Below are 26,889 nucleotides of genomic sequence, written 5' to 3' on the forward strand. Positions count from 1 at the left end.
ACCACAGAGACTTGATTTCAAAATGAAATGAGATTTTTAAATGTTAAAATTATAGTGCTTTCCAGGTTTTATCTACATTACACATTAACTAGCTTCATTAATGGTTTATATTACTAGTAATTTTACTAAGACCAAAATTGTATTTATGATCCATTGAAAGTACTACTTCAATGCCAGGCTTCTGCCATGAAATTAAATTGGTGAAAACTAAACTGAGTATTTCTCAGTCACTTTATGACAAGAAAATATTAAAGAGGAATGCTTAGATTAAGGAAGGAACAAGTGTTCTTAAACGTGCTTCACAGAGTACTTACAGTAGAACCTTATTATGATACCAGCATGGAAAAGGGAGAAATCTACAGGGTCATCCTATATTTCACGAGGGGATTGTGATATGTTAACTTGCCATGGAAATAAACACTTGTGGATCACAATACCTATAAACCATACTCAAAACTTACAACTTTCATGGGAGCAAAGTAAGGTTCTCTATTTCTTAAAAAAAAAAGGTCTATATTTAAGAATTTCCCCTCCCCCAAAATCAACTACTATTTCCTCAGGTTACCTGTCTCAGCATTTCTACACTGCCATAATAAATTAAAAAACAACAAATTCCCTGGGTTTGTGAAGTATGGTTTAAATTACTTATAGAAAAGGCTGTTAGTACAATACTATTTCAAGCAATTTAACAGTCACAACCCACAGCAAACAGAACTATCTTATTAGATATGGTGGGTATTCAATAAACATTTATTAGAGACCTTTTTTCTCGATGTTCTAAAAGGCTGTAGATAGGCCAGCATTGGATCTGTTGTCATCTTATAAATTTCCCAGAAACTATGTCCAGTCTTTGTGGCTAAAATGTTTTTCAAACAGGTAACAGCTGCTGATCGAACTTTGACACTGAAAAAACAAATAATTCAAATGCCTATAAAGTACACTTGTTATTAATCTTGATGAATGTTAACCTCCACCACAAAAATTCCAAAACTAAAATGTTAAATTTATATTAAGAAACTTTACATCTATAAAATTCTCCAGTATGAAACAAAATTATCAAAGGACTTTCACTGTTCATTCAGTAAACTTGAATTATTAATCACCGCAACAGCACGTCCCTTCATTCAATACAATAAAGTTTAATTGTGACTACTATAAACGAAAAGGACTCACAAAAAGAAATACTTGAAAGTCATGAAGATTCTGGGAATCCTTTGGTCCACATCTTCATATGCTAAAGTCCTTTGAACATCTAAAGATTTTTCCTCTTAAAGAAAAGTACAAAAAACTTGTACCTGCTTCCTAGTATTCTTAAGTCTCACTAATATTTCTGTGAATCTGTTTCAGAAAAACCAATTTCAAATTACTATGAAACAAATGAAACATTGAACTTGCCAATTTTCTGTGGTACACTCTTCAAAAACTGGCTTGATATACCTTGAAATACATTTTAAAAATGAGATGAACTGGCTGGATGTGATGTGACTTACGCATATAAACCTAGCACATTAGGAGGCTGAGGCAGAAGGACTGCTTGAGCCCAGGAATTCAAGGTTACAGTGAGCTATGATCTATGATGTATGATCATGCCACTGCACTCCAGCCTAAGTGATAGGGTGAGACTTTGTCTCAAAAAAATAAAAATAAAAAAAGAGAGAGAGATGAATTAATACATCTTAATACAAGGACAGACGAATGGCTACAAGTGATAAAGCAAGGACAGCAGTAAAATGGAGAAACTAAATGATAAGTGTATGGGTGTTTACTATAAAATTATTTCAATTTAGCTGTATGTTTAAAACTTTTTTTTTTATGAGACAGAGTCTCACACTGTCACCCAGGCTGTAGTGCAGTGGCGCAATCTCGGCTCACTGCAATCTCCGCCTCCTGGGTTCAAGCAATTGTCTTGCCTCAGCCTCCCTAGTAGCTGGGACTACAGGCATGCACCACCATGCCCAGCTAATTGTTTTCTATTTTTAGTAGAGATGGTGTTTCACCATGTTGGCCAGAATGGTCTTGATCTCCTGACCTCGTGATCCGCCTGCCTCAGCCTCCCCAAGTGCTGGGATTACAGGCGTGAGCCACCGCGCCCCACCAAAACTTTTCATAATAAAAGATTGGGAAAGAAACTACAAAATTGTTTAATGAAACAGAAACAACAAAAGAAAGAAATACATAGGTACATTAAATCAATAACAGAAACATGGCAGGTAGATGTTACTGCCAATCATTTATTCCTCAAGAGGAGGAAGGGAAGTAGAGAAAAAAATCAAAACACATATTTATCTTAGAAAGGTGCCCAGTTGTGAGGAAACCCTTTGAATCTACCACCAAAAATGGTGGTGATGTAGTACTCAAGGATACCAGTCAATCAACAAATAAATAAATAAATAAGGGAGAGAGAAATAGCACGCACACCAAAGTGATCTCAACCAACCAGCTGAAATTTTGATAATATTTAGTGGAATTCTGTTTTGCATAGAGAATAAATAAGCAATTGAAAACCCTGTCTGATTAGCTTAAGACTTCCAGGGTTATTAAGCAATCTCTGCTTTATGGCTTATTTTAAAAGGATCAAAATAAGACCTAGCTTAGAGGAGAGTGGCACCTCTGATATTGACAAGAGACTAAAGCAGCTCCCTTTATATTCCCCTATCTTCTGTGTAGAACCAACTGGTATTATTCTTATTTATTGTTGATTTGTCTAGTCCCACTAAAATTTCTAACAGGGACCTTGTCTGGAATGTTCACCATTATATCAAGTGTCTGGCACATAGCATAGTCAATAATTACGTGAATTAATAATAATACAAGAATTGTCATAAAGACACTGAGATTAAAAAAAGGACAAAGTTTTAGTTACTGAGAGGATCAGTTTGTGTGAGGTATTATTCTCCATGAATGTCAAATTAAGTAAGTGAGATCAGATATCAGGCATCAATAAATACTCACCAATCTTCTACCAGTGTGTTATTCAGGTAGGTCAGCATTATGAAGGTCCACTGAAGTTCTTTATCCTCAAATAACTCGAGGGCCTTGGTATAAGATGCATCTTTACTATGTTGTATAGCTATGGTAGAGAAATCTATAGGACCCACTTCTCCCAAGCAGCTTCCAACAGCCTCTACATATAGAAATTCTATTTCAGTAGAGTCACAGGTAAGAGATCATACATAAAACTGAAATTTTCTAATTTCAAAACTATAATGCTGTTTTGCTGTACTTCAAAAATCAACTTTAAGGTCAAGCACGGTGGCTCACAACTGTAATCCCAGAACTTTGGGAGCCAGAGGCAGGAGGATCACCTGAGGTCAGGAGTTCGAGACCAGCCTGACAAACATGGTCAAGTTCCATCTTTACTAAAAATACAAAATTAGCCAGGTATGGTGGTGCACACCTGTAATCCCAGCTCCTTAGGAAGCTGAGGCAGGAGAACTGCTTGAACCCAGAAGGCAGAGGTTGCAGTGAGCCGAGATCACACCACTGCACTCCAGCCTGGGTGACAAAAGGAAAAAAAAAAAAAAAATCAACCTTAAAACTCTTAAAAAATTTTTTTGAGATATAACACACATAAATTCCATAACCTTAAACACACAGGTCAATGAAAATTTATGCATACAAATATACATTTTTTCTACCTGTGTTCTCCCTAACCAGATGAAGACAGGACATTTTCAGCATCCCGGAGGGCTCTTTGTGTTCTTTCCATCATGATAGTATTTACTAAAGTATGTTCACAAATTCTTTGAGAGCCCTTCTTTCAAAGAGTAGAGCCTAACTTTGCTCTTGTTGAGTGTGGGCTGTACTTAGTGACTCACTTCTAACAAACAGAATGTATATAAGTCTTTCATCTCTTTGATTAAATTTATTCCTGGGTATTTATTTCTTTTAGAAGCTATTGCAAATAGAATTGCTTTTCTAATTCTTTTTGGGCTATACACTGCAAGTATATACAAACACAACAAATTATGTGTTGATCTTGTACCCTGCAACTTTGCTGAATTCATTTATTAGCTCTACAGCAGATTTCCTGTGGATCCTCTGGGATTTTCTACGTAAGATCATGCCATCTGTAAATACAGATAGTTTTACTTCCTTCCTAATTGGCATGCTTTTAATTTCTTTTTCTTGTCCAATTGCTCTGGCTAGAACTTCCAGTACAATGTTGAATAGCAGTAGTGAAAGTGGACAACCTTGTCTCATTCCTGATCTTAAGGAGAAAGCTTTCGGTCTCTCACCACTGAATATGATGTTAGCTTTGAGTACAGACCACATTAACTTTATGCTACATAAGAAAGCCACTTAGGGCTTCTGTTGCAAATCAGATCTGTTCCTAAAAGCAGTGCCACTATAGACAAGGAGGTAAATTTTCTGGTTAAAGAAAACTTCTAGGGTTCTGGTAAGATTCCATTTCTTAGACTGTACTTAAAAGTATACAGATAAAACATACCTAACATTCTTCAAGTTAGGTATTTTTGATCTGTATACTTTTCTATACATAGGATATATTTTAATTTTTAAAAGTCTACAAAAAAGGAAGTACTCTAGATACTAGGTTCCTACTGAAAAGTTAAGGCAGACTGTTGAAGATAGCAGAATCTGTGAAACACTACTTATTCCTCCTATTTTTCTCATTTGAAGTAAAACCATCACGAGAGCTTCAAGCTGACTTCAATCAAGTGATTTATAGGCAATTATAACACAAGTGTATTTGTTTATCTAAACAGAAAACATACAGTAAAAATACAGTATTATAATCTGTCCGATATGTGGTCCATGGTTGACTGAAATGTTACCATGCAGTGCATGACTGTAGTTTACCTAGAACTTCTTTTTCACCAGTGTGGTTTATTGCCATCTTGGATAACTGCAACAAATTGACAACTAGCTTCACCATAATCCCATCCTGTGGATGATCTAGAAATAATTTTTTAATAATTAGTTTAAACTAGCATGAAGACACACTTTTGTTTATAATTACATATATATTAAATTATCTGACTAGAAAATTTTTATAAAGCTTAAAAAAGGTTTTAAGTCAGCCGGCATGGTGGCTCATGCCTGTAATCCTAGCACTTTGGGAGGCCGAGGCAGGCAGATCACAAGGTCAGGAGATCGAGACCAGCCTGGCCAATATGGTGAAACGCTATCTCTACTAAAATTACAAAAATTAGCCGGGTGTGGTGGTTCATGCCTGTAGTCCCAGCTACTCAGGAGGCTGAGGCAGGAGAATTGCTTTAACCCAGGAGGCGGAGGTTGCAGTGAGTCGAGATTGTGCCACTGCACTCCAGCCTGGGCAACAAAGCAAGACTCTGTCTCAAAAAAAAAAAAAAAAAAAGTTTTAAGTCATGAGTAGCTCAAAAAATACATAGGGAATGAATATGAACATCTTTATATAACAAATTATTTTGAAAGTAATTAGCAATATTTGACAACAGAGAAAATAAAATGTCTCGAACAAATTGTGCAGATTAAGTCAATACTTTAGCAAAATCACAAACAGAAGCACAAGAATCATTCAACACTAAAGCTAGAAGGGACTTGGGAGCCTGCTTGGCTTTTTAACATTTAGAGTTAAGACCAGCACGGTCTCACAGAACTTTCTGCAATGATGGAAATGTCGTTAATTTGAACTGTCCAATGACCACCACTGACTAAATGTACCACTGACAACCTGATATGTGTTCGGTACAATGAAAAAAACTGAACTTCAAATCTCATTTAATTTTACTTCATTTAAGTGGCCAAATGGCTAATGGCTATAATGCTGAAGGCAGATCTAGCCCATAAAATACTCAAGAACAAGAAATAGTTGTGTTTCTACTTACATATATTTTATATATCTCAAATGTACTAGAAACTCTGTGCTCAGATAGTCAAAACTAAAATTCATCTTAAAAAGTACTACTGAGGGTAAAAACAACATAAGAGAAATATGAAATTGTTACAGGAAGATGAAAATCAAAACTTAAAGTAGAAAGTTTCCCAAATACTATAATAATGTACATTTCAAATCAAATTAACATACACATAGATGTTTTCATAAGTAAAATGCAAGCTTGAAAAATTTTCAAATATATATGTATATATACACACACGTAACACACATGACTAAAGTATTAAAATGATACATATTTCTTTCAGGTAAATTAGACTGGAAGGCAAAGAAGGCTAACTTATATGCCTGGCTCTAAGAAATTAAAATTTTCTTTTTCATAGTTGGAAGATGTTAAAAATGTTTAAGCATGGCTAGATGCAGTGGCTCATGCCCCTAATCCCAATGCTTTGTGAAGCCAAGGCAGGAGGATTGCTTAAAGCCAGTAATTTGAGACCAACCTGGGCAACATAATGGGACCCCTGTTCCTTAAATAAATAAATAAATAAATAAAGTGGCTAGGTGTAGTGGCTTGTGCCTATAGTCACTGCTATTCAGGAGGCTGAGACAGGATTCCTTGAACCCTGGAATTCAAGGATCCAGTGAGTTACAATGGTGCACTTCAGGAGAAGGGCCACTGCATTCCAGCCTGGCTGATACAGTGAGACTCCATCTCTTAAAAAAACCCAAAAATTTAGGCAGTAGAAAAACATGATCATATTTGGGTTTAGAGACATTGTTCTGGCAGAGGATGAATAAAATAGGAAGAGTTCAGGGTGAGACCAGTTAGGACCAGTTTTACAGTTAGATGAGAAACGAGGGTCTGAGCTAAATGAAGAGAGTCTCAACTAAGTCTGTGATAATGAAAGCAAGAGCAAGAATTTACAAAATATTCTTTCAAAAAGAAACAGCCAGAAATAACCCATCTCATTAAAATTAGTACCCTGAGATGCTCTCATAATGTCCATCATCTGATCTTTATGTAGTTCCAGCTGTCTTCGAAGATCCTTCAGTCCTTCAAGTCTTGTCAATGGAAGTGCATCATAAACACTTACTGAGAGAAAATGGTTAATTTCCTAAAAGAGAAAAACGATTACAATGTAACTTGCTTTTAACATGCATTGGTTAAGCTTGTGAAATAAAACTTAATAAAAGAAAAAAATTAGTAAGTGCCTTTTATAAGACACTGAGTCATGTGACTATTACTACCAAACAAGAAATAAATAAATAACTTCCTCCACTGCAAACCTTAGAATGTTTCGATTCTTTTTTTTGGACAGAGTCTCGGTCTATCACTGAGGCTGGAGTGCAGGGGCGCTATCGCAGCTCACTGTCACCTCTGCCTCTCGGGTTCAAGTGATTCTTGTGTCTTAGCCTCCCAAGTAGCTGGGATTTACACCATGTCCAGCTGATTTTGTATTTTTATTGAGATGGGGTTTTGCCATATTGGCCAGGCTAGTCTCAAACTCCTGACCTCAGGTGATCCGCCTGACTCAGCCTTCCAAAGTGCTGGGATGACAGGCATGAGCCACTGTACCTGGCCTAATCCTTTAAATTCTAATCTGTTCTCTCATGGTAACACAGATTTCAAGATTGCTATAGCACACTCAACTGGAGGGAAATGCTTAAACTTCTCTTTAGTAGTATAACTCTACATCTTAACATATTTAAATGTTTTTATATTTATATAGAGTCAGATACAGACTATCATTTAAAAATTATAATTAATATTTGTAGGGAAGAATATACCTAAACATAATTTTGAGATTTATAAAGATTAAAACTTGAAATATGCTTTCAAACGTTAAACATCGTCTCTAACACAAACATTAAACTGACATTGAAAAGATCTAATGATAGTTTTGAGCTACCAGTGGACCTTAGGATCGTATGTGTTAAAATCAAAACTGGTTTATGTCACATTCCTTGAAAACTTAAATTTGGATCTTTACCAGGAAGTTTTGATATTTATACTTTGACTTCAATGCAAAGAGATACATTGATTCATTTTTTAAAAATTTGTTAAGCAGGTAGATCTCATGTTACAGACACACACACACACACACACACACACACACACATTTTTTCAAGACAGGGTCTCACTCTGTCACCCAGGCTAGAGTGCAGTGCTGCAATCTCAGCTTATTGCAGCCTTGACCTCCAGGGCTCAGGTGATCCTTCCATATCAGTTACCTGAGTAGCTGGTTCTACAAGCATGTATTACCAAGCCTGGCTACTTTTTTGTAAAGACGGGGTTTCGCCATGTTGCCCAGGGTGGGTCTTGAACTCCTGGGCTCAAGCAATCGTCCTGCCTCAGCCTCCCAAAGTACAGGGCTTATAGGCATGAGCTACCATGCCTCGCCTACATTTATATTTTTAATCACACTCCATTTTTTACTGCTAAAGCATTAGAGATTTTTTAAAAGTACCACTGTCTATGTTCTCTAATACAAAATAGTAGATAATGAGATTTTTATTACCTCCAAGAGTGAAAAGGGTCCTCTACTGTATTTGATTTTTTGCTGAGTAATACGCAAATCCTTAAAAACAACATGGTCAGGAAAAGGATCTAAAAGCTTAATCGTGAGATAGAGGTTTTCATTATCCTTGTTATCTATCACTAAGTATTTCAACAAGTCCAATACCTAAATATAATTTAAAAAGAAAAAATTATAAGGAGAGAAATACTTAATTTTAAAGTAAGCCAAAAAACTTATTCTAATAAATGATAAAAACTACTAACCTAGATCAGATTAAATGCTCTAATTATATCTAAGATATCCAGCTTTTAGTTTCTGTGTTTTCAAATAATTCAATAACTAGGTAAGGTACTACTACAAGGTGGGTACTGAGGTTAAAAAAATGCCAATATGAATCAAACAGTTTATATAAGTAGTAACTCACACGACCATAATGTTGTGAACTGCTATACCTAGTTTTGACTACCTCTATACTTTAGCATAATAGATAAAACTATCATGTTATTTACTAGATCAAAAGTACCAAGTGCTCTGTAATTGATTACAAAGGTTAATTCATTAAGAATATTTTTCCAATCATTTTACAAAAATATTCTCACTAAAATCACCAATTATACAAGTAAACATAAAACACTCAAATCCTAACAATACTTTATATTTTGAATACCATTTTGAAAATGATTCTGAAAATTACCTGTTTCTGAATCTCCACCTGCTCATCCACAAGGGGTATAAGTGTACCAACAACAACGTGAAGATGGTTTTCTAGAGCATCCTTACAGTAAGTCACTGCTGTCTGGCAAACCTGACTTAGTAAGTCACAACAAAGGAAGAAGCTACGTAATGACACATCCATGATACGAGAAGGCCTAATATAGGATAAAAAAAAAATAACAACCAGTAAGTTCTGGAAAATTACTCTGAAATAAATTCATTCAGAAGTCATTTTTATTCAGCATCCCTAATTCTTATATGCCTTGACATAAATATTTTAATGGCTTATTAGTCAAAAACAGAAGTGACATCAGAAAAATGCAGAATAGGCAGCTCTAAGCTCCTATTCTTTAACAGAAACATTAAAAAACAGGCAAAATTGTCAGAACTAATTTTGTTAGAATTCTGTAAAAAAGTCAAAGGTTTACAGTAATCAAGAAAATACTGAATCAAGAAAAATGCAACTGAAAAACAGTAGGAAAGCTTCATGGTGACTTTACTTGTCCTGGCCCACCCCACCCCTGTTTGACAACAATCACAAAAGCAGCAGACTCTATCCTCGCTGTGAGACACTGGCTCACGGTGGTTCACGGAGCTAAGCAGATTATTTGCAAACTATTGGGTATGTCTATTCTAACCTGTCTGGAGCCAAGGACTGATACAAAGTGTGTGGCTCGTTTTGTTTAACCTCATGCAAGCCAGAAATGACACGGGTGTTGCTTGAAGCTTTATAAAGCTGAACAACAACCTGGAGGTGCATAGGGCAAAAGATTATTGTTGAGACACAGAAGAGGTTGCCTAAAGCCTAGGAGGAAAAGCTAGGGAGAGTGTTTCTTTGGGAAATTAGAATATTGAAAAGCACCCACAAATTAGGGGAAATTTAGAAAGCCACACACATGCTCAAGATAAGACTCTTGCTTGGAAAAGACCAGAGAAGATGTTAAGCTTGTATATGGGGCTGATCCCAAGCAATGCAAGCATGGCTAAGTGCTGAAGAAGAATCATAGCACAAAGCCATTCTGCAAACACTAGGAAAAGTTTTCTTCTCTATTTCATGCTTCCTAATCCCAACACTCTTGGCATCCAAGGAAATCTCTATCAAACACTCTCTAAACACAAGCTAAGGTACAAAGTTTTCAGTAACCACACAAGGCAAGAAAAACACACTCTGAAAAAATAGCTGGTTAAAACTTATGAAACAAATGGACTAGTATAGCCTTCAACAATCTTAAAAAAAAAAAAGTCAAACCCTAGGGAAGGAGAAAAACTGATTTCCACAGTTTACCACATTACAATACTGAAATGGCTAGTTTCCAACAAAAACATTCACAAGGCATAAAAAGAAATAGAAAAGTATGGTCCACTCAAAAGAACAAAATATAATGACAGAAATAGTTTCTGAGACAGTGGGTGTGGTCACACAGCTCACACCTATAATCCCAGCACTTTGGGAGGCCGAAGCAGGTGGATCAGGAGTTTGAGACCAGTCTGGTCAACATAGGGAAACCCTGTCTCTACTAAAAGTACAAAAATTAGCTGGGTGTGGTGGCGGGCGTCTGTACTCCCAGCTACTTGGGAGGCTGTGGCAAAAGAATCACTTGAACCCAGAAGGCAGAGGTTGCAGTGAGCCGAGATTGCACCACTGCACTCCTGCCTGGGAGACAAAGGGAGACTCCATCTGAAAAAATTTCTGAGACATTAAAATTATGAGATAAATATTTCAAAACAACTATCTTAAATATGATTTTTAAAAAGCTTAGAGATGAATAAAAATTAAAACACAACATACAGCAAAGAGTACTGAGATGCAGCTGAGTGTGCTGAGAGAGAAATGTGTAGCAGTAAACACCTACACTGAAAAAGGATCTCAGTTCAGTAACCTAATTTTACATTTTAAGGAACTAGAAAATAGTAAACTAATTTCAAAGGTAGAAGAAGGAGTAGAGATAAAATAGAATAGAAAAATATTAGAAAGAATCAACAAAACCAAAAGTTAGTTATTTGAAAAGATAATATTGACAAACCTCTGGAGCCAGACTTACAAAGAAAAAAGACAGAAATAAAAACAATTATAGGAGAATACCATGAACAATTACATCTAACAAGTCAGATAAGCTAGATAAAATGGACAAATTCCTGGGAACATAAAATATACAAAAACAGACTCAAGATGAACAGATTTGTAACAAGCAAGGATATTAAATCAATAATAAAGAACATGGCAGAAAATCGAGGACCAGAAGCCTTCATTAGTGAACTCCTCCAAACATTTAAAGAAGAATTAGTACTAATCCTTCCCGAACTCTTCAAAAAATTACAATAAAAGGGAACACTTCTTAATTCATTCTATGAGGCCAGCATTTCTGGTATCAACGTGAGATAAAGACACCACAAAAAAAGACAGTATCAAAAACTCTTTATGAAAAAAGATGCAAAACTTCTCAAGAAAATACTAACAAACAGAATCCAACACTGTAGTAAAAGGATTCTACACCATGACCAAGTGGGATTTATTCTAGGAATACAAGAGTGGTTCAATATAAGAAAACCAATTTATGTAATACACCACATTAATAGAATAAGGAAAAAACTACATCATCTCAGTAGATACAGAAAAGGCATCTGACAAAACCCCAACACCTTTTCAAGATTAAAAAAACACTCAGTAAAATAGAAAGTACCTTCCTCAACAAAATTAAGGGAATTTATGAAAAACCTCCAGCAAGCATCATACTCAATAGTAAATCATCGAAAGCTTTCCTCTAAGATTGCGAACAAGACAAGGGATGCCTACTTTCACCACTGCTATTCAATACTATACTGAAGTTCTAGCCAGAGCAATTAGATAAGAAAAAGAAATGAAAAGCATCCAAATTGAAAAGGAAGAAGAACAATGATCTCTATTGATTTATGACCTGATCCTACACACACAGAAACCATCAAAGAATTAACAACAAAGCTACTAGAAATTTTAATAAACAAATTCAATAAAGTTGCAGGACACAAGATCAATACACAAAAATCAATTGTTTCTATGCAACAGAAATGAAAATCCAAAGGAAAAAAAAATCAAGAACCCAATTCTATATCTAAAAGAACTAAATACCTAGAAATAAATTTAATCTATGATGTAAAAGACTTGTAAACTGAAAACTATAAAGCACTGGTGAAAGAAATTAAAGAAGTTCAAATAAATGGACAGATATCCCACGTTCACGGATTGGAAGACAATATTGTGATGATGTCAACACTTCCCAAGTAATCTGCAGATTCAATGTAATTACAATCAAGATTCCAAAAGACTTTTTTACAGAAACACAAAAGTAGATCCTCAAATTCATATGGAACTGCAGAGGTTCCCAAATAGTCAAAGCAATCTTTAAAAAGAACAAAGTTAGAAGCTTCACACTTCCTGATTTCAAAATTTACTATAAAGCTACAATAAAAACAGTGTGGTACTGGCATAGGACAGACATAAAGACCAACAGAACAGAATTGAGAGTGCAAAAATAAACCCATGTACCACAGTCAACTGATTTTTGACAAGGATATCAAGTCATTTAATGTGGAAAGAATAGTCTCTTCAAGAAATGATGCTAAGACAACTAGATTTCCACATGCAAAAGGGAAGAGTTGAACTCCTACACCTTATACCATATATAAAAATTAACTAAAAATAGATTATCTAAATATAAGAACCAAAACCTGAAAACAAAACATAGGGGTAATTCTTCATGACCTTAGATTTGACAGTGGATTCTTAATATGACACTACAAAAATGGCCAACAATTCTCCTGCCTCAGCCTCCCAAGTAGCTGGGACTACAGGCATGCACCACCACCACCACACCTGGCTAATTTTTTGTACTCTCCAGCCTGGCGATAGAGCAAGACTCTCTCAAAAAAAAAAAAAAAAAAAAAAAAAAAAAAAAAAAAAAAAAAAAAAAAGGTGGGGAGGCAACAAAACTTAATCAAAATTTTTAAATTGGGCATCAAAAGACATTATTGAGACCAGGCATGGTCGCTTATGCCTACAATCCTAGCACTCTGGGAGGCCAAGGCAAGTGGATCACTTGAGTTCAGGAGTTTGACACCAGCCTGGCCAACATGGTGAAACTCCGTCTCTACTAAAAATTCAAGAATTAGCTAGGCATGGTGGTGTTCGCCTGTAATACCAGCTACTTGGGGGTGCTGAAGTAAAAGAACTGCTTTAAACAAGGAGGCAGAGGTTGCACTGAGTCGAGAATGTGCCACTGCACTCTAGCCTGGGCGACAGAGCGAGACTCTGTCTTAAAAAAAAGATGTTATTGAGAAAGTAAAAAAACAATTTTACAGAAAAGGAGAAAGATATTTGCAAATCATTTATCTGATGATAGTCACGGATAACTTAATTATGATGATAGTCACAGTCATAATTATCAGAGATATACCTGATAATTACATATCTGATATCTGAATATCAAAAGAACTCCTGGAGCTCAACAACAAAAACCAACCAAATTAAAAGAACATGCCAGGCAATGTGGCTCATGCCTGTAATCCCAGTGTGTTGAAAGGCCAAGACAGAAGAATCATTTGAGGCCAGCAGTTTGAGACCAGCCTGGCCAACATAATAAGACCTCATCTCTACACATTTTTTGTTTTTTAATCAGCCGAGCTTAGCGGCACATGCTTGCAGTCCTAGCTGCTAGGAAAGCTGACACAGATGGACTGCTTGAGCAGAGGAGTTTGAAGGCTGCAGTGAGTTTGATGATGTGCTGCATTCCTGTCTGGGCGACAGAGCAAAATCATGTCTCTAAAAAAAAGTTTCTTCAATTCAAGTTTTTAAAACGGAGCAAAGAACATGAATAGATATTTCTACAATGAAGATTGACAGATGGTCAATCAGCACTCAAAAAGATGTTCTGTAACAAACATCATCAGTCATTAGAGAAACACAAAATCAAAATTATAGTAAGATACCACTTCACATTTACTAGAATGGATATAAGAAAATATACAGGCCAGGCATGGTGGCTCATGCCTGTAATCCCAGCACTTTGGCAGGTTGAGGCAGGAAGAGTAAGGCCAGCTGGACAACATGGCAAAATCCCATCTTTAAAAAAATAATAATAATAAAATAAAATAAATAGAAAATAACAAGTATAGCTAAGAATGTGATGAAATCTGAACTCTTGTGCATTGTAGATAGAATGTAAAGTGATGCCATTGCTGTGGAAGACAGCTGGATAGTTTCTCAGAAGTTAAATATAAAATTGCCATATGACCCCACCAATGCCACTCCTAGGTATACTGAAAAGTATTGAAAACAGGGACTCAAGCAGACACTTGTATGCCAATGGACATCACAGCATAATTCATAATTGACAACCCAAGTGTTCATCAACAGATGATAGTTAAGCACATATAAAAGAATATTTAACAATGAAAAGAAATGAAGTTCTGACACATGCTACAACATAAGATGAATCTGAGACACTGTGCCAAGTGAAATAAGCTAAACACAAAAGGACATATAATGTACAACTCCAGATTAAAATATCTACAATAGGTTGGGTGCGGTGGCTCATGCCTATAATCCCAGCACTTTGGGAGGTCGAGGCAGCCGGATCACAAGGTCAGGAGTTCAAGACCAGCCTGGCCAACATGGTGAAATCCCATCTCTATAAAAATACAAAAATTAGCTCGGTGTGGTGCCAGGCACCTGTAATCCCAGATACTCGGGAGGTTGAGAAAGGAAAACTGTTTGAACCCAGGAGGCAGAGGTTGCAGTGAGCCGATAAAATATCTACACCAGGCAAATTTGTTGAGACAGAAAATAGATTAGAGTTTCTCAACGGCCAGTGGGAAGGGGAAATGTGGAGTTATATTATATGAGTAGAGTGGTTTGGTTTGAGATTATGATGTTTTGGACACAGATAGTGGCAACGGTTGCACAACGATGGAAATGCAATTGATGCCACTGAACTGGCCATTTAATGGTGAAAATAAAAAAAATTATGTTACCTATTTTACCACAATAAAAAATAATAGACATCTCATTAAAATCAATGGAAAAGATTAGAGATGCTAAATTGAACATACAACCCCAATTCCACAGTAACGTATATTTAAGGACATCGATAGCTAGAACATTAGTACTAAAATCCTTCTTAAGATTTCTAGAATTGGAGAAGTACTGCTTTTTTTGTTTTTTGAGTGAAAGTCTCGCTCTGTTGCCCAGGCAGGAATGTAGTCATGCAATCAAAGCTCACTGGCAGCTTCAAATTCATGAGCTCAAGCCATCCTCCTACCTCAGCCTCCTAAGTAGCTAGAACTGCAGGCACGTGTCATCATACCTGGATAATTTTCTTTTACTTTTTTTTTAAGACAAGAGTCTCGCTCTGTCTGCCAGGTAGAGTGTAGTGGCACAATCTTGGCTCACTGCAACCTGCAACCTCTGCCTCCCAAGCTCAAGTGATCCACCCACCTCAGCCTCCAGAGTAGCTGAGACTACAGGTGTGTCCCACAATCCCTGGCTAATTTTTAAAAAAACTTTTGTAGAGATGGGGTTTCACATTATGTTGCCCAAGTTGTTTTCTAACTCCTGGGCTCAAGCAATCCACCTACCTCACCTTCCCAAAGTGCTGGGATTATAGGCATGAGCCACCACACCTGGCCCTGATTTTCAATTTTTAGTAGAAACGAGGTCTGCTATGTTTCCCAGGCCCAGTAGTGCAATTTTAAAAAATTAATAGGTAAATATAATAGACTTCTTAAAAAGCAAAATTCATCCTGGCCAACATGGTAAAACACCGTCTCTATTAAAAAATACAAAAATTAGCTGGGCATGGTGGCACGCCCCTGTAGTCCCAGCTACTCGGGAGGCTGAGGCAGGAGAATTGCTTGAACCTGGGAGGCAGAGATTGCAGTGAGCCGAGATGGTGCCACTGCACTCCAGCCTGGTGCCTGGCGACAGAGCAAGACTCTGTCTCAAAAAAAAAAAAACAAATCAAAATTCAGAAAGCAGCACTCTGGCATCTACCTCTTTCTCAGAAGCATATAAACTTTCAATTAAATGAACAGAATAAGTTGGGCATGGTAGCTCACATCTGTAATTCCAGCATATTGGGAGGCTGAGGCTGACAGTTCACTTGAGCCCAGGAGTTCAAGACCACAATGGACAATATGGTGAAACCCTATCTCTACAACAAATACAAAAAATTAGTCAGGCATGGTGGTATGCTCCTGCTGAGAGGCTGAGGAGGAAGGATCATCTGAACCCAGAAGGCTGAGGCTGCAATGAGCCATGATAGCCAGTACAGTACAGCCTAGGTGACAGAGAACTTGTCTCCCCCCACCAAAAAAAAGAACAGGATAGAAAGATTGCTTATATATTGGTCCAAATGTATTATTTACCTTTGGTTAATGTAGTGAATCAGAGTATAAATAACATCTCGAAGAACAAAGGCCCAAGCTCCTCCTAAGCCACTTTTTATATCTTTCAATAATAAACTAACAAACAGGTGGTATATTTTAAGAATTCTGTGCTTCTTATAAACATTATTTGTCTCAGCTGCTTGCTCACATATGGCAAGAAGTATTTTCTGATAGGAATCCTAGAAAATAAACAGATTTAGTAAAAACTTGTTTAATTACATCTACTCAACAACAATAAATACATTTTATACTTTTTCTTCAAATATTTGAATACCTACACATTTTATATTTAAAATAACAATTTAGATTTGGGTTTGATATCAAGTGCAAAATGTTACATTATGAAAATTACTATCTTAAACTATTGCCAATTTATTTAATTTTCAGAAAGTAAACTATAATTAAATGGTATATTCCTATGAAAAAGTAAATGAGCTAACATATGACTAAAGTGTCACAAGATTCTGGCCTCATATGTAACATATTTCAATTAATGCTGACAAGTAAAATACCAAGATTTAAACTTGTAAATTAATGTTTTTCTTTTTAAATTATTAGATAAATTTTTCATTTGTTTACTTTGCCTCTTTAAGATGTACTTACAAAGTTTTTTTAGCTAAAAAAGAAGGAATGCTCTATTATTATGCTCAGCATGCATACTTACAGGGCTTTTGGAAAGAATTTCTAAAATGCTTTTCAACTTGGTTTTATGACAATTACTGATATAGGCAAATGTTGCTTTAATCACGTGCGATGGAAAATGAGGTGGATTAGGAGCAGGATCCAAATCCCTAATAGAGTTATGGGAAAAAAATGCAGTCATCATCTTCAAATATTTTGTTGATAGACCAGTGAACTTCCAAAATGAAAATTTAGATTATAATAACCCCCAAATTTAAAAACTATTTTTTCACGAAAAAACTATAGTTTTAATAAAATCAAAAATGACATATCACAGTACAGATACATAAATCAGATTATCTAAATACCTTTCACCATCAATAACTTAAATAATCTTAAAGGATCTTAAAATTATTTTCTTTAAAAAATCTTATAAAGTTAAAAGGCAGTTCAACACATGAGCCTCAGTATTACTCCAGATTAGAATCAAAGCTCTATGTCAGTACTGTAAAAGTAGTATTTTAAGACACGGCAATCAACACTTATTTAGATAGCATGAAAGTACTTTCTCAGGTATTATTACTATTTTACTATTTTATACACCCAGCACAGTAAGGCACAATAGTAGCTTACAATCAAGCTGGGAAAATAACTCTGATGTTCATATACAACCCAGAGACATTTACATCCAAATTAAATTGTACAGACAATAAAGTACAATAAAGAAAAGGTGAGGCCAGGCATGGTGGGTCACACCTGTAATCCCAGGACTTTAGGAGGCCAACACAGGCGGATCACTTGAGGCCAGGAGTTCAAGACCAGCCTGGGCAACATGGTGAAACCCCTCTCTACCAAAAATCTAAAAATTTAGACAAGTGTAGTGGTGCACGTTTGTCATCCCAGCTACTTGAGAGGCTGAGGTAGAAGGAAAGATCACTTGAGCCTGTGAGGGGCAGGTTGCAGTGAGCCAGGATCATGCCACTCCACTCTAGCCTGGGGAACAGAGTGAGACTCAAAAAAAAAGAAAAGGTGATCTAGAAAGGCAAGTTATAGATAAAGAGAAGATAGCTAGGAATAATGTGCATGAAGAAAAAAATTTCAAGGGACAGCAGATGGCACAATGTTCAAATATTACAGAAAGACAAAGAAAAGGTTATCGGGTTTGCTAACAAAGTGGTCAACTTAGAGCAGTTACTGTGAGACAGCTATAGCAAAAGAGGATAGATAATTTACTCCAATTCAAAGGTGGCTATTTTTAAAGAAACAAACTTTTTAAAATGATGTCTATAAATTGAAATAGACATTGAAGGTGACAACCAATTAACTTCTTTAAGAACTTGTGAAGTTGCAGCTAGTTCTCTAAGTTTAAAATGTACGTACCCTGAAAAGTCACAGAGGTCAGTGCTCTGACTGGCACCAGAATTTGCTGGCTCATGTAACGTCATCAATAACTCCACCACAATTTCTGGTAAATTACTAATGAATAAATGATCAATCTGCAAGGGCACAAAATTAAAATATATTTAATATTTTATATCTGTGAAGTTCAAGACAGCTCAAAAGGCATATGCTATTACCTTATTTCCAAAATTATTCAATGACTGTAAAAGAAAATGATCTACAAGATTATAACTAACTCTACATTTTTCTTCTATGCAGCCAACCTGTAGACTAAGAGCGAAAAGTAGGAAAATCAAGCCAAACAATTCCCCCTTAATCCAACTCTTTTTAAAGAATCATTTTAAATAAGAATTCAGTCTATCATTAAGTTTTGTGACCTGGTAATTTTTCAAATTTCCCACTGATCTATAACTACTCCTCTATCTGCATTTTACTCTTGACTTTGTTTGGGAATTTTGTCTCACTTACAGAGCTTTACTGTTAAGAATTCCCAGTGACTGGCAATAATCTCATCTTTGTTCCCTGCATAACTTCTTCCCAGACTTCTACTTGAGTGCCATCCCAAATTCTAAGGCTAGCTGCTATCCACATCCCCTTTCATCAATAGTAGAATAAAACCCTCCCCGACATATTTGGACTTTTCATGAATCTACTTCCCACTACAGGCAGGTTGCTTCACAAAAGACATAAATTCTCTAAATATGAAGAATAAGTCTGCTATGTTACATGTAAGTCAAATGAATGAGAATTGTTAAGTATTCAGGGTAAATTTAATAACTTTCCAAAATAAAGAATTGGAGTGATCTAAAGGAAATGGCAAATTTACTTAATGCATAAGGAAGTTCAAAAATATACTTTGTAATAACAAAAAATATTTTAGAAGGTGACAAGAAAGAAACTAATGTAAATGAGGCAGAGCAATAAGATCTGGAGGCAGGGAACCTAAGGACAATCCAGGCTGACTTCCTAGAACGAAATCAAAAGGAAAACCCCAACTTTCCATGCTCAAGTAACAAAAGGAGCAGAGGCTACTCCCTTTGCAACCCCCTCCCTTTTACTGCTGCAGATGAGAAACTGAAAGTACCTCTGATTGGTACCCTTCCACAACCAATCAGACTGATCACAGGCCACTGCTTCATTCACACAGGGTGTACATCAAGTAACCAATGGGAAACCTCTAAAGGGTATTTAAACACCAGAAAATTCTGTAATCAGGCTCTTGAACCACTTGCTCAGGGCCCACTCCCAGCCTGTGGAGTGTAATTTCATTTTCAAGAAATCTCTGCTTTTGTTGCTTCATTCTTTCCTTGCTTTGTGTGTTTTATACAATTTCTTTCTTTCTTTTTTTTTTTTTTTTTTGTGACGACGAAGTCTCACTCTGTCCCCCAGGCCGGAATGCAGTGTCATGATACTAGCTCACTGAAACCTCTGCCTCCCAGGTTCAAGCAGTTCTCCTGCCTCAGCTTCCCAGATAGCTGGGATTACAGGCACGTGCCATCATGCCCAGTAGAGACGGGGTTTCACCATGTTGGCCAGGCAGGTCTCAAACTCCTGACCTCAGGTGATCCATTCACCTTGGCCTCCCAAAGTGCTGGGATTACAGGTGTGAGCCACCACACCCAGCCAAGAATTTAACTTATATCTTTAACCAAAAAGCTAAAAAATCATTATTTAATTTTAGCCACTCTTCATTCCTGAGGCTAGTGTTTCAGTCAAGGTCTAATGTAATTACTTTTCTCTCCGAAACCTATTCAGGTTCTAAAAATTGCTCTTTTGGTTTGAATACATTAATAAAAGAATAGTAAGATTAAGGATGATCAGAAGACTAAGCTGTGAGACGGAACAGGAGTGGCTAGAGGCTGAGTGTCTCTCTCAAATTGCATAACCTCTGGAGTGCCTGTATTCTGTTCAAGCTGTCTTTGGGAAAGCAGTCCCCTGCTCACCATTTCCCTCCAGACTGCAGACTTACAAGCAGTTCTTAATGGGTTCACCTAAGCAACCGAGGAACTTGCTGTTCCATTTCTTGGTTCAATATAGATAACCAGGAAACTAAAAAAACAACAAAAAAAAACCTCTCTTGAAGTTTATCTAATATTGACCAAGTTTGGTTAGTTATCCCTTACATGTATCCAAAATAAATAAGGACATGAATAAATTTGGAGTGACCACAGCTTTTCTAGCTTAAAAAAATTTACATGTATGTTTTACTATAAGTTGCTTCAAAAAATTTTGAAATGTGTAAAAATTATTATAAAACAAACGAAGCTTGTTAAATCCTTCCTTACGCAACTCCTTTTTACAGAGATTTAATGAATTCCCAAAATATATTATATGGTTGAGATACATTAGCCAAAAATAAAAGAGAGAACTTATGGTGGAGAAGACCAATAAATAATTAACATAATTCAAAAGTATATTGTGGTTGGGCACGGTGGCTCATGCCTGCACTCGCAGCACTTTGGGAGGCTGAGGTGGGAAGATCACCTGAGGTCAGGAGTTCAAGACCAGCTTGGCCAACATGGCAAAAACCCATCTCTACTAAAAACACAAAAATTAGCTGGGTGTGGTGGCGCACACTTGTAGTCCCAGCTACTTGGGTAGCTAAGGCAGGAGAATTGCTTGAACCTGGGAGGCAGAGGCTTCAGTGAGCTGAGATTATACCACTGCACTCCAGTCTGGGCAACAGAGTGAGACTCTGTCTCAAAAACAAAACCAAAGAAAATTGTATCATATGTTAGAAGATAATAGGTGTCATAAAAAAAAACAAAGAGCAGGGTATGTGAACTATAGGAGTAAGGGATGCTTCTTTTTCTTGAAAAGTGGAAAGCTTGGTGAGACTGAAGAGGGAGTGAAGATTTTCTATACACTGTTTAGTATTCCTTGACTTTAACAACCAGCTTGCATTTGTGTATTACTGTAGTTTAAATGAATTTTTAAATAGCAGAAGAAAATTATTCAAATGATTTTTTGGGTTATTTCTAATTTAATGCATTTATACTTATTTAAAAGCCAATCAGAGGGAGAGAACACGAAATAACCAAAAAAATTCATGGGTTGGCTATGCTAGATAATGATTACAACAAGCTAAGTTTCAATATGTAAAAAAGAATAAATAGACTTAAAATTTAAAGCTGATATCTCAGATCATTCAGGGAATAAAAAGTAGATAAAAATTGAAGCCATACCTGTTTTCCCAATAAGTTTTCACTTTTAAGCATATCATAGACGTTGGTAGCAGTCTCTCTTTGCTGTGCCATCCCACTGTCTCCTGTACCCTCATAGGCAAAATAAGGAAGAATATTTACAAGAATCTTTGGAAAGCAGTCTGTTAGAAGACTTTTCCAGTCCTCTTGAATCTGATTAGCAATGCACTTCACCTCATCAAAACGGCTTCTAATCACCAGATGTGGAATCAAAATCTTATAACAAGATCTAAAAATATAAAAATTTAAAATATAGGTTATATATCTTTTCCAAGTAAAATATTATAAAATAGTTCTCAAAATAATAAACTGTTCTAATACCATCAGCATTAAAGTATCACATTTTATCTAGATTATTAAACATTCTTTAATTTTATAAATGGAAAAATTAAGTCAATTCCAAATAGTCACATTAAAAAAATTAGAAAGCTTAGAATATACCATCATCATAATTATGTGATTTTAAAATGGGGGCCTTGTTCAGTAGCACCCTTAGCAAAAAGTAAAAGAAAAAAAATAAATAAATAAAAATGGAGATTTGAATTTATATTTATTTATTCTGTATAATCAATTTATACATAATTTATATAAAATTATTGTAAAATAAAATGTAGAAGCAATTATAAATTCAAACTAATGTAAATGCAGTTGACCCTTGAAAAACATGGGTTTGAACTTATACTTGCATATTTTTCAACCAAATGCAGATAGAAAAACAGTATTCACAGGATGTGAAAGTCTTCATATACAGAGGACTGACTTTTCACATGGGTTCTGCAGGGCCAACTTGGGGACTTGAGTATTCACAGATTTAAGCATACATGGGGGATCCTGGAACCAACCCCTCACATATACAAAGAAATGACTATATTGTTCTTGCCAAAATGAATGAACTGTAAGGACCACTAAATTTACTTTTGTAGGACTATCCTTCTTAAAGGAGACTATCAACATACAACTCATAATCTATTAGAAAGCTCTATTAGGATGAGCCTGAACTCATCTGAGACATGCTATCGTACATGTAAAATGCATAGCAAAGTCCACAGCACAGAGCATGCTCAACAAGTATGAGATGCCTTCCCATCATCCTGATACCTAAATATTACTTTTTAGTTGTTTCAAACCTCTCCATTTTCAAATTTTTCTTCTACAGAGTTAAAGACAGCAAAATAAAGTTTTACATTAAGTTTCTAAATCTAATAGAAGTAATGATTAAACAGCCTATAATCAAGCAACAGAAAAGAAAAACCAGGCAGAAATAACAAGGTACTAGTAATTTATCTTCAATTTTTTCCAAAGGAAAGATGATCAAATATTAAAGCTGAAAGGGACCTGAAAAATCTCCTTGTGTAACTCCTTTACTTTACAGATTGAAAAACCAGGGCATAGAGGGTCTTTATGTGGCTTGACCAAAGTCACATAGCTGGTTGTTGGCACAGCCAGGACCAGACCTGAAGTCCAGTGACTCCCTTCAATATATTCTTTTTTTTTTTTGAGACAGAGTCTTGCTCTGTCACCAGGCTGGAGTGCAGTGGCACGATCTTGGCTCACTGCAACTTCCACCTTCTAGGTTTAAGCGATTCTCACGCCTCAGCCTCCCGAGTAGCTTGGATTACAGGCGTGCATTACCACACCCAACCAATTTTTATATTTTTGTAGTAGAGATGGGGTTTCACCATGTTGGCCAAGATGGTCTCAATCTCCTGACCTTGTGATCCGGCCGCCTCAGCCTCCCAAAGTGCTGGGATTACAGACATGAGCCACCAAATACATTCTTATTAAAACAAGCTGTCCTGCTTCTCATACTATGTGGCCTTCACACACACATGTGTATGGGTATAGTTTGTATGGTGCTGGTGATGGGGACTTGCTAAACATTGTTAACTAATTTTAAATTAAACAAATTTCACACATGTTATATGTAAACTTACCTATAGAAATCCTCGATATTTGTGTAGTTTAATAAAATAAAAGGAAAAGAAGATAAGCTGTATTCAGTATCTTGAAGATTTAGCCATTCCAAAACCAGATAATCCAAATGAGAAGCCATAAAGTCTTCTAAACACCTATATCCAAAAGTTTCAGAAACTTTCTCTAAAACCTGCACAAACCAGAAAGCCAATTTGTTAAGAAAAATGAAAAAAATAAATCATTTAAATGCTTGCTAATATTATTTAGAGTAAGACCTAGAAAGAACACTCTTTTAACTTTTCTTGATTTCCTCATCTATGAGATGGGAATAATAATGAAGAAAATATACTCAACTGGCACAGCATCTGACACACAGCAAACCCTTAATAAATGTTAAGTAAATAAAAACATAAAAATATGCTGAGAGTTTTCAACATTTGGTTATATTTAAAGGAAGATTTAAAGTAAAATTATTGGCCAGGCATGGTGGTCCACACCTGTAATCCTAACGCTTTGGGAGGCTGAGAAGGGAGGGTTGCTTAAGCTCAAGAGTTCAAGACCACCTTGGGCAACATAGTGAGAACCCATCTGTATAACAAATTAGCCAGGCACGGTGGCACATGTCTGCAGTCCCAGCTACTCATGTGGCTTGGGAGGACTGCTTGAGCCCAGGAGGTCAAGACTGCAGTGAGCCTTGATTGAATCACCGCACTCTGGCCTGGGTGAGAGTGAGACCCTGTCTTTCAAAATAAATTAATAAATAAAAATTTTAAAATAAAGCAAAATCATTCCTCTCAGGCTTAAATCCAAATAAAAAATCCACAGAATACATACCACTTATAACTGTTAGGTAATGTATTTGTATACTTTTAAGAAACACCAAACAAATCTCATACTGAGAGGTAAAAGTTTAACTAATTACAGGTTGGCTTACTATAAAGCTCCACGGAAACTATGCTGGTAGAATGTTAACTGGAGTACGAGTTCACTGACCTACCATTGACTTATTACATAAAAATCTGCAATGGAAAGGCCTGGAACTTCCTAAACCATAAATGCTAGGGTGATGGAAAAGAAAGGGGGCCAACATTCTATAATACTGTGCTGATATAATAATTATGAGGCGGGTCCCTAGTCCTTCTCCCCTAATAACTGAAATTAAAAGCCTGATAGCTGTTAAATTTGACTTCTGGCCCTGCTAGACCCCAATGTGCTGCCCCAGAATCTTCCAGGCAAAACACCTATACTGCTCTTGGGTCCATATGTTTCCCTCAAAAAATACTATTTCCAAAAGCCTGGTCTGTCTGGTAAACAAGTCATTCACCCTTGTTAGTTCAATGAAAGCCTTGTGAAATGCTCTTAAACTGAATATGAGAAATGACAGTGCATACACATAAATACACCATTTGAATAGTTTTTATATAACTGCTTTCCAATATTCCCAACCTAAAAAATAAAATTGTTTCCTAGTCTTAAATAAGTGCCACTTAGAAAATCTAGCTTTAACTTTTTAAATTATTTCACAGTGACCCAAGGAAGCTTATAATAAAATATTCATCCACATATACCTTTTTCACAAGGTGAAGTTCTAATCCGTTTTCTTTCACAGATTTACAAAGAGCAAACAAAGCCTGTTTTTCACAGATAGGGCTACAGGATAAAACCACAGCTATCAACATCAGTAAAACAGATTTTCTATTATAAATTTCATCCAAAGGTTCACGGTTCTCAGCGCTATGGGACTTAAAAAGAAATTTAAAAAAAGTAGCATAAGGTAAAACGTAAATGTTTAATGATCAATTATAAAATCCCAACTGAACTCCAGATTTTTGACTAGCTATTTCACATTTAGAGAACCTTTTATTCACTAATCATAGTTCTTTTGTTACAAGAAAAAGTAAGGACTTAATACCTTTACTAAATCACAAGCATTGACACATTTAAAAACAGTTATGGCCTTTCCACTAAGTCAGTTCCTTCACCCATTTTTTATAAGACACAGATCTATAACATTCTGGCTATACAGAAACATTTAATAACTAAAACAGTGTAACTGGATTGCTTGTAACACAAAGGATAATTGTTTGAGGAGATGGATATCCCATTCTCTATGATGTGATTATTTCATCACATTGAAATAATCACATTGTGTACTTGTATCAAAACATCTCATGTACCTCACAAATGTATATACATATACACACACACACACCTACTATGTACCCATAAAAATTAAAAATCTAAAAATAAATAAAGTAAAAATTATAGAAGATCCAAGTTCTTGTATCAACTTTGTTCATGACAATATGTTTCTGTTAATGCAGTGTAAGATAGAGTTGGCCTTTTTTGATAACTGTAATACAATGCTGATTCATACTATAATCTCAAGATGTAAAACTCTTTAGGTCTTTTTCTAAAGGAATTGCTGTCAGATCGTTATTCTCCCTTTTTGCAGATGACAGGCTGATTTAAAATGTGTAATATACATTATCTCTATTAGATTTATGTTATTTACACTTATCTTTCTAATCTATTGAAATTCTTTTCGAAATTCACATTCCTTCAACTGTCTTTTTCAATTTCCTGCTATCACAGATTTGACAGTCATTTATCTTAAATACTCGTAAGAAACAAATCAGGGCATAAATATATGAAAAAAATTTGAATCCTAAGACAATTATTACTATATTATTCTACAGCAATGTGAAATATCACGTTTCACTGGAAACACTATAATTTGATCTTTTTCTCAATCCATTTCTTCCAATTGTCACCTGCACCCATAATTAGTTTTTAATCAGATCACACATGAAAGGATTTTTAAAATAAGGAAGCCATTTATACCCCCAGAGAAACTCAGTTAAATTTTGGGTTTCTCCATAAAAATACTACAAATTAAGTTAAACCAAAAGAACTTATTATGATTTGACTGATTGTAACCTAGAAATAATGGAGTTTCATTGAATTCATAGTTGTTTTAGAGCGGTTTTATATAGTAAACTACTGGATTATAAACTCTCTTATGCCAAACTTGGTAATTTATGGAATATTCATGGCAAGCGTGTGATAACAGCAAATATATGTTACTTAAAATTACCATTTCTCTCATTCCTTCCTGAGCTTTCAAGTATGCATTTAGAAAAGCTGTTTGCTGAAGCTTCAAAGGAAGTGCTTTCAGTAACCTGGAAGAATCTCGTTTTGTGTCCTGGAATAATCTTAAAACAAGCAAACAAACAAACAAAAAGTGAAATAATTGTTTAAT

General features: G+C 35.8%; 1 protein-coding gene across 8 annotated transcripts in view; it reads right to left on the minus strand.

The window, feature by feature from the left end:
• Window positions 1–26,889, minus strand: part of ATM (ATM serine/threonine kinase) — a 145,679-nt gene that overhangs the window by 62,282 nt on the left and 56,508 nt on the right. For all 8 annotated transcript variants that reach the window (XR_004270954.1, XM_032285673.1, XM_032285677.1 and 5 more), the window contains 13 exons: window positions 26,725–26,842; window positions 25,196–25,369; window positions 23,648–23,817; window positions 21,696–21,942; window positions 18,490–18,605; window positions 17,153–17,279; window positions 16,468–16,667; window positions 9,050–9,224; window positions 8,356–8,520; window positions 6,819–6,951; window positions 4,822–4,917; window positions 2,953–3,124; window positions 762–903 (listed from right to left, as the gene is read on the minus strand). Coding sequence is in view for 7 of the 8 variants with exons in the window: in XM_032285673.1 (XP_032141564.1) it covers window positions 762–903; window positions 2,953–3,124; window positions 4,822–4,917; window positions 6,819–6,951; window positions 8,356–8,520; window positions 9,050–9,224; window positions 16,468–16,667; window positions 17,153–17,279; window positions 18,490–18,605; window positions 21,696–21,942; window positions 23,648–23,817; window positions 25,196–25,369; window positions 26,725–26,842 (2,035 nt within the window). In the remaining variant the exon portion in view is untranslated. The remainder of the gene's footprint in view (window positions 1–761; window positions 904–2,952; window positions 3,125–4,821; window positions 4,918–6,818; window positions 6,952–8,355; window positions 8,521–9,049; window positions 9,225–16,467; window positions 16,668–17,152; window positions 17,280–18,489; window positions 18,606–21,695; window positions 21,943–23,647; window positions 23,818–25,195; window positions 25,370–26,724; window positions 26,843–26,889) is intronic.

The sequence above is a fragment of the Sapajus apella genome, unplaced genomic scaffold, assembly GCF_009761245.1.
Source record: "Sapajus apella isolate SASKATOON/1434 unplaced genomic scaffold, GSC_monkey_1.0 scaffold16, whole genome shotgun sequence".
Lineage (NCBI taxonomy): Eukaryota > Metazoa > Chordata > Mammalia > Primates > Cebidae > Sapajus > Sapajus apella.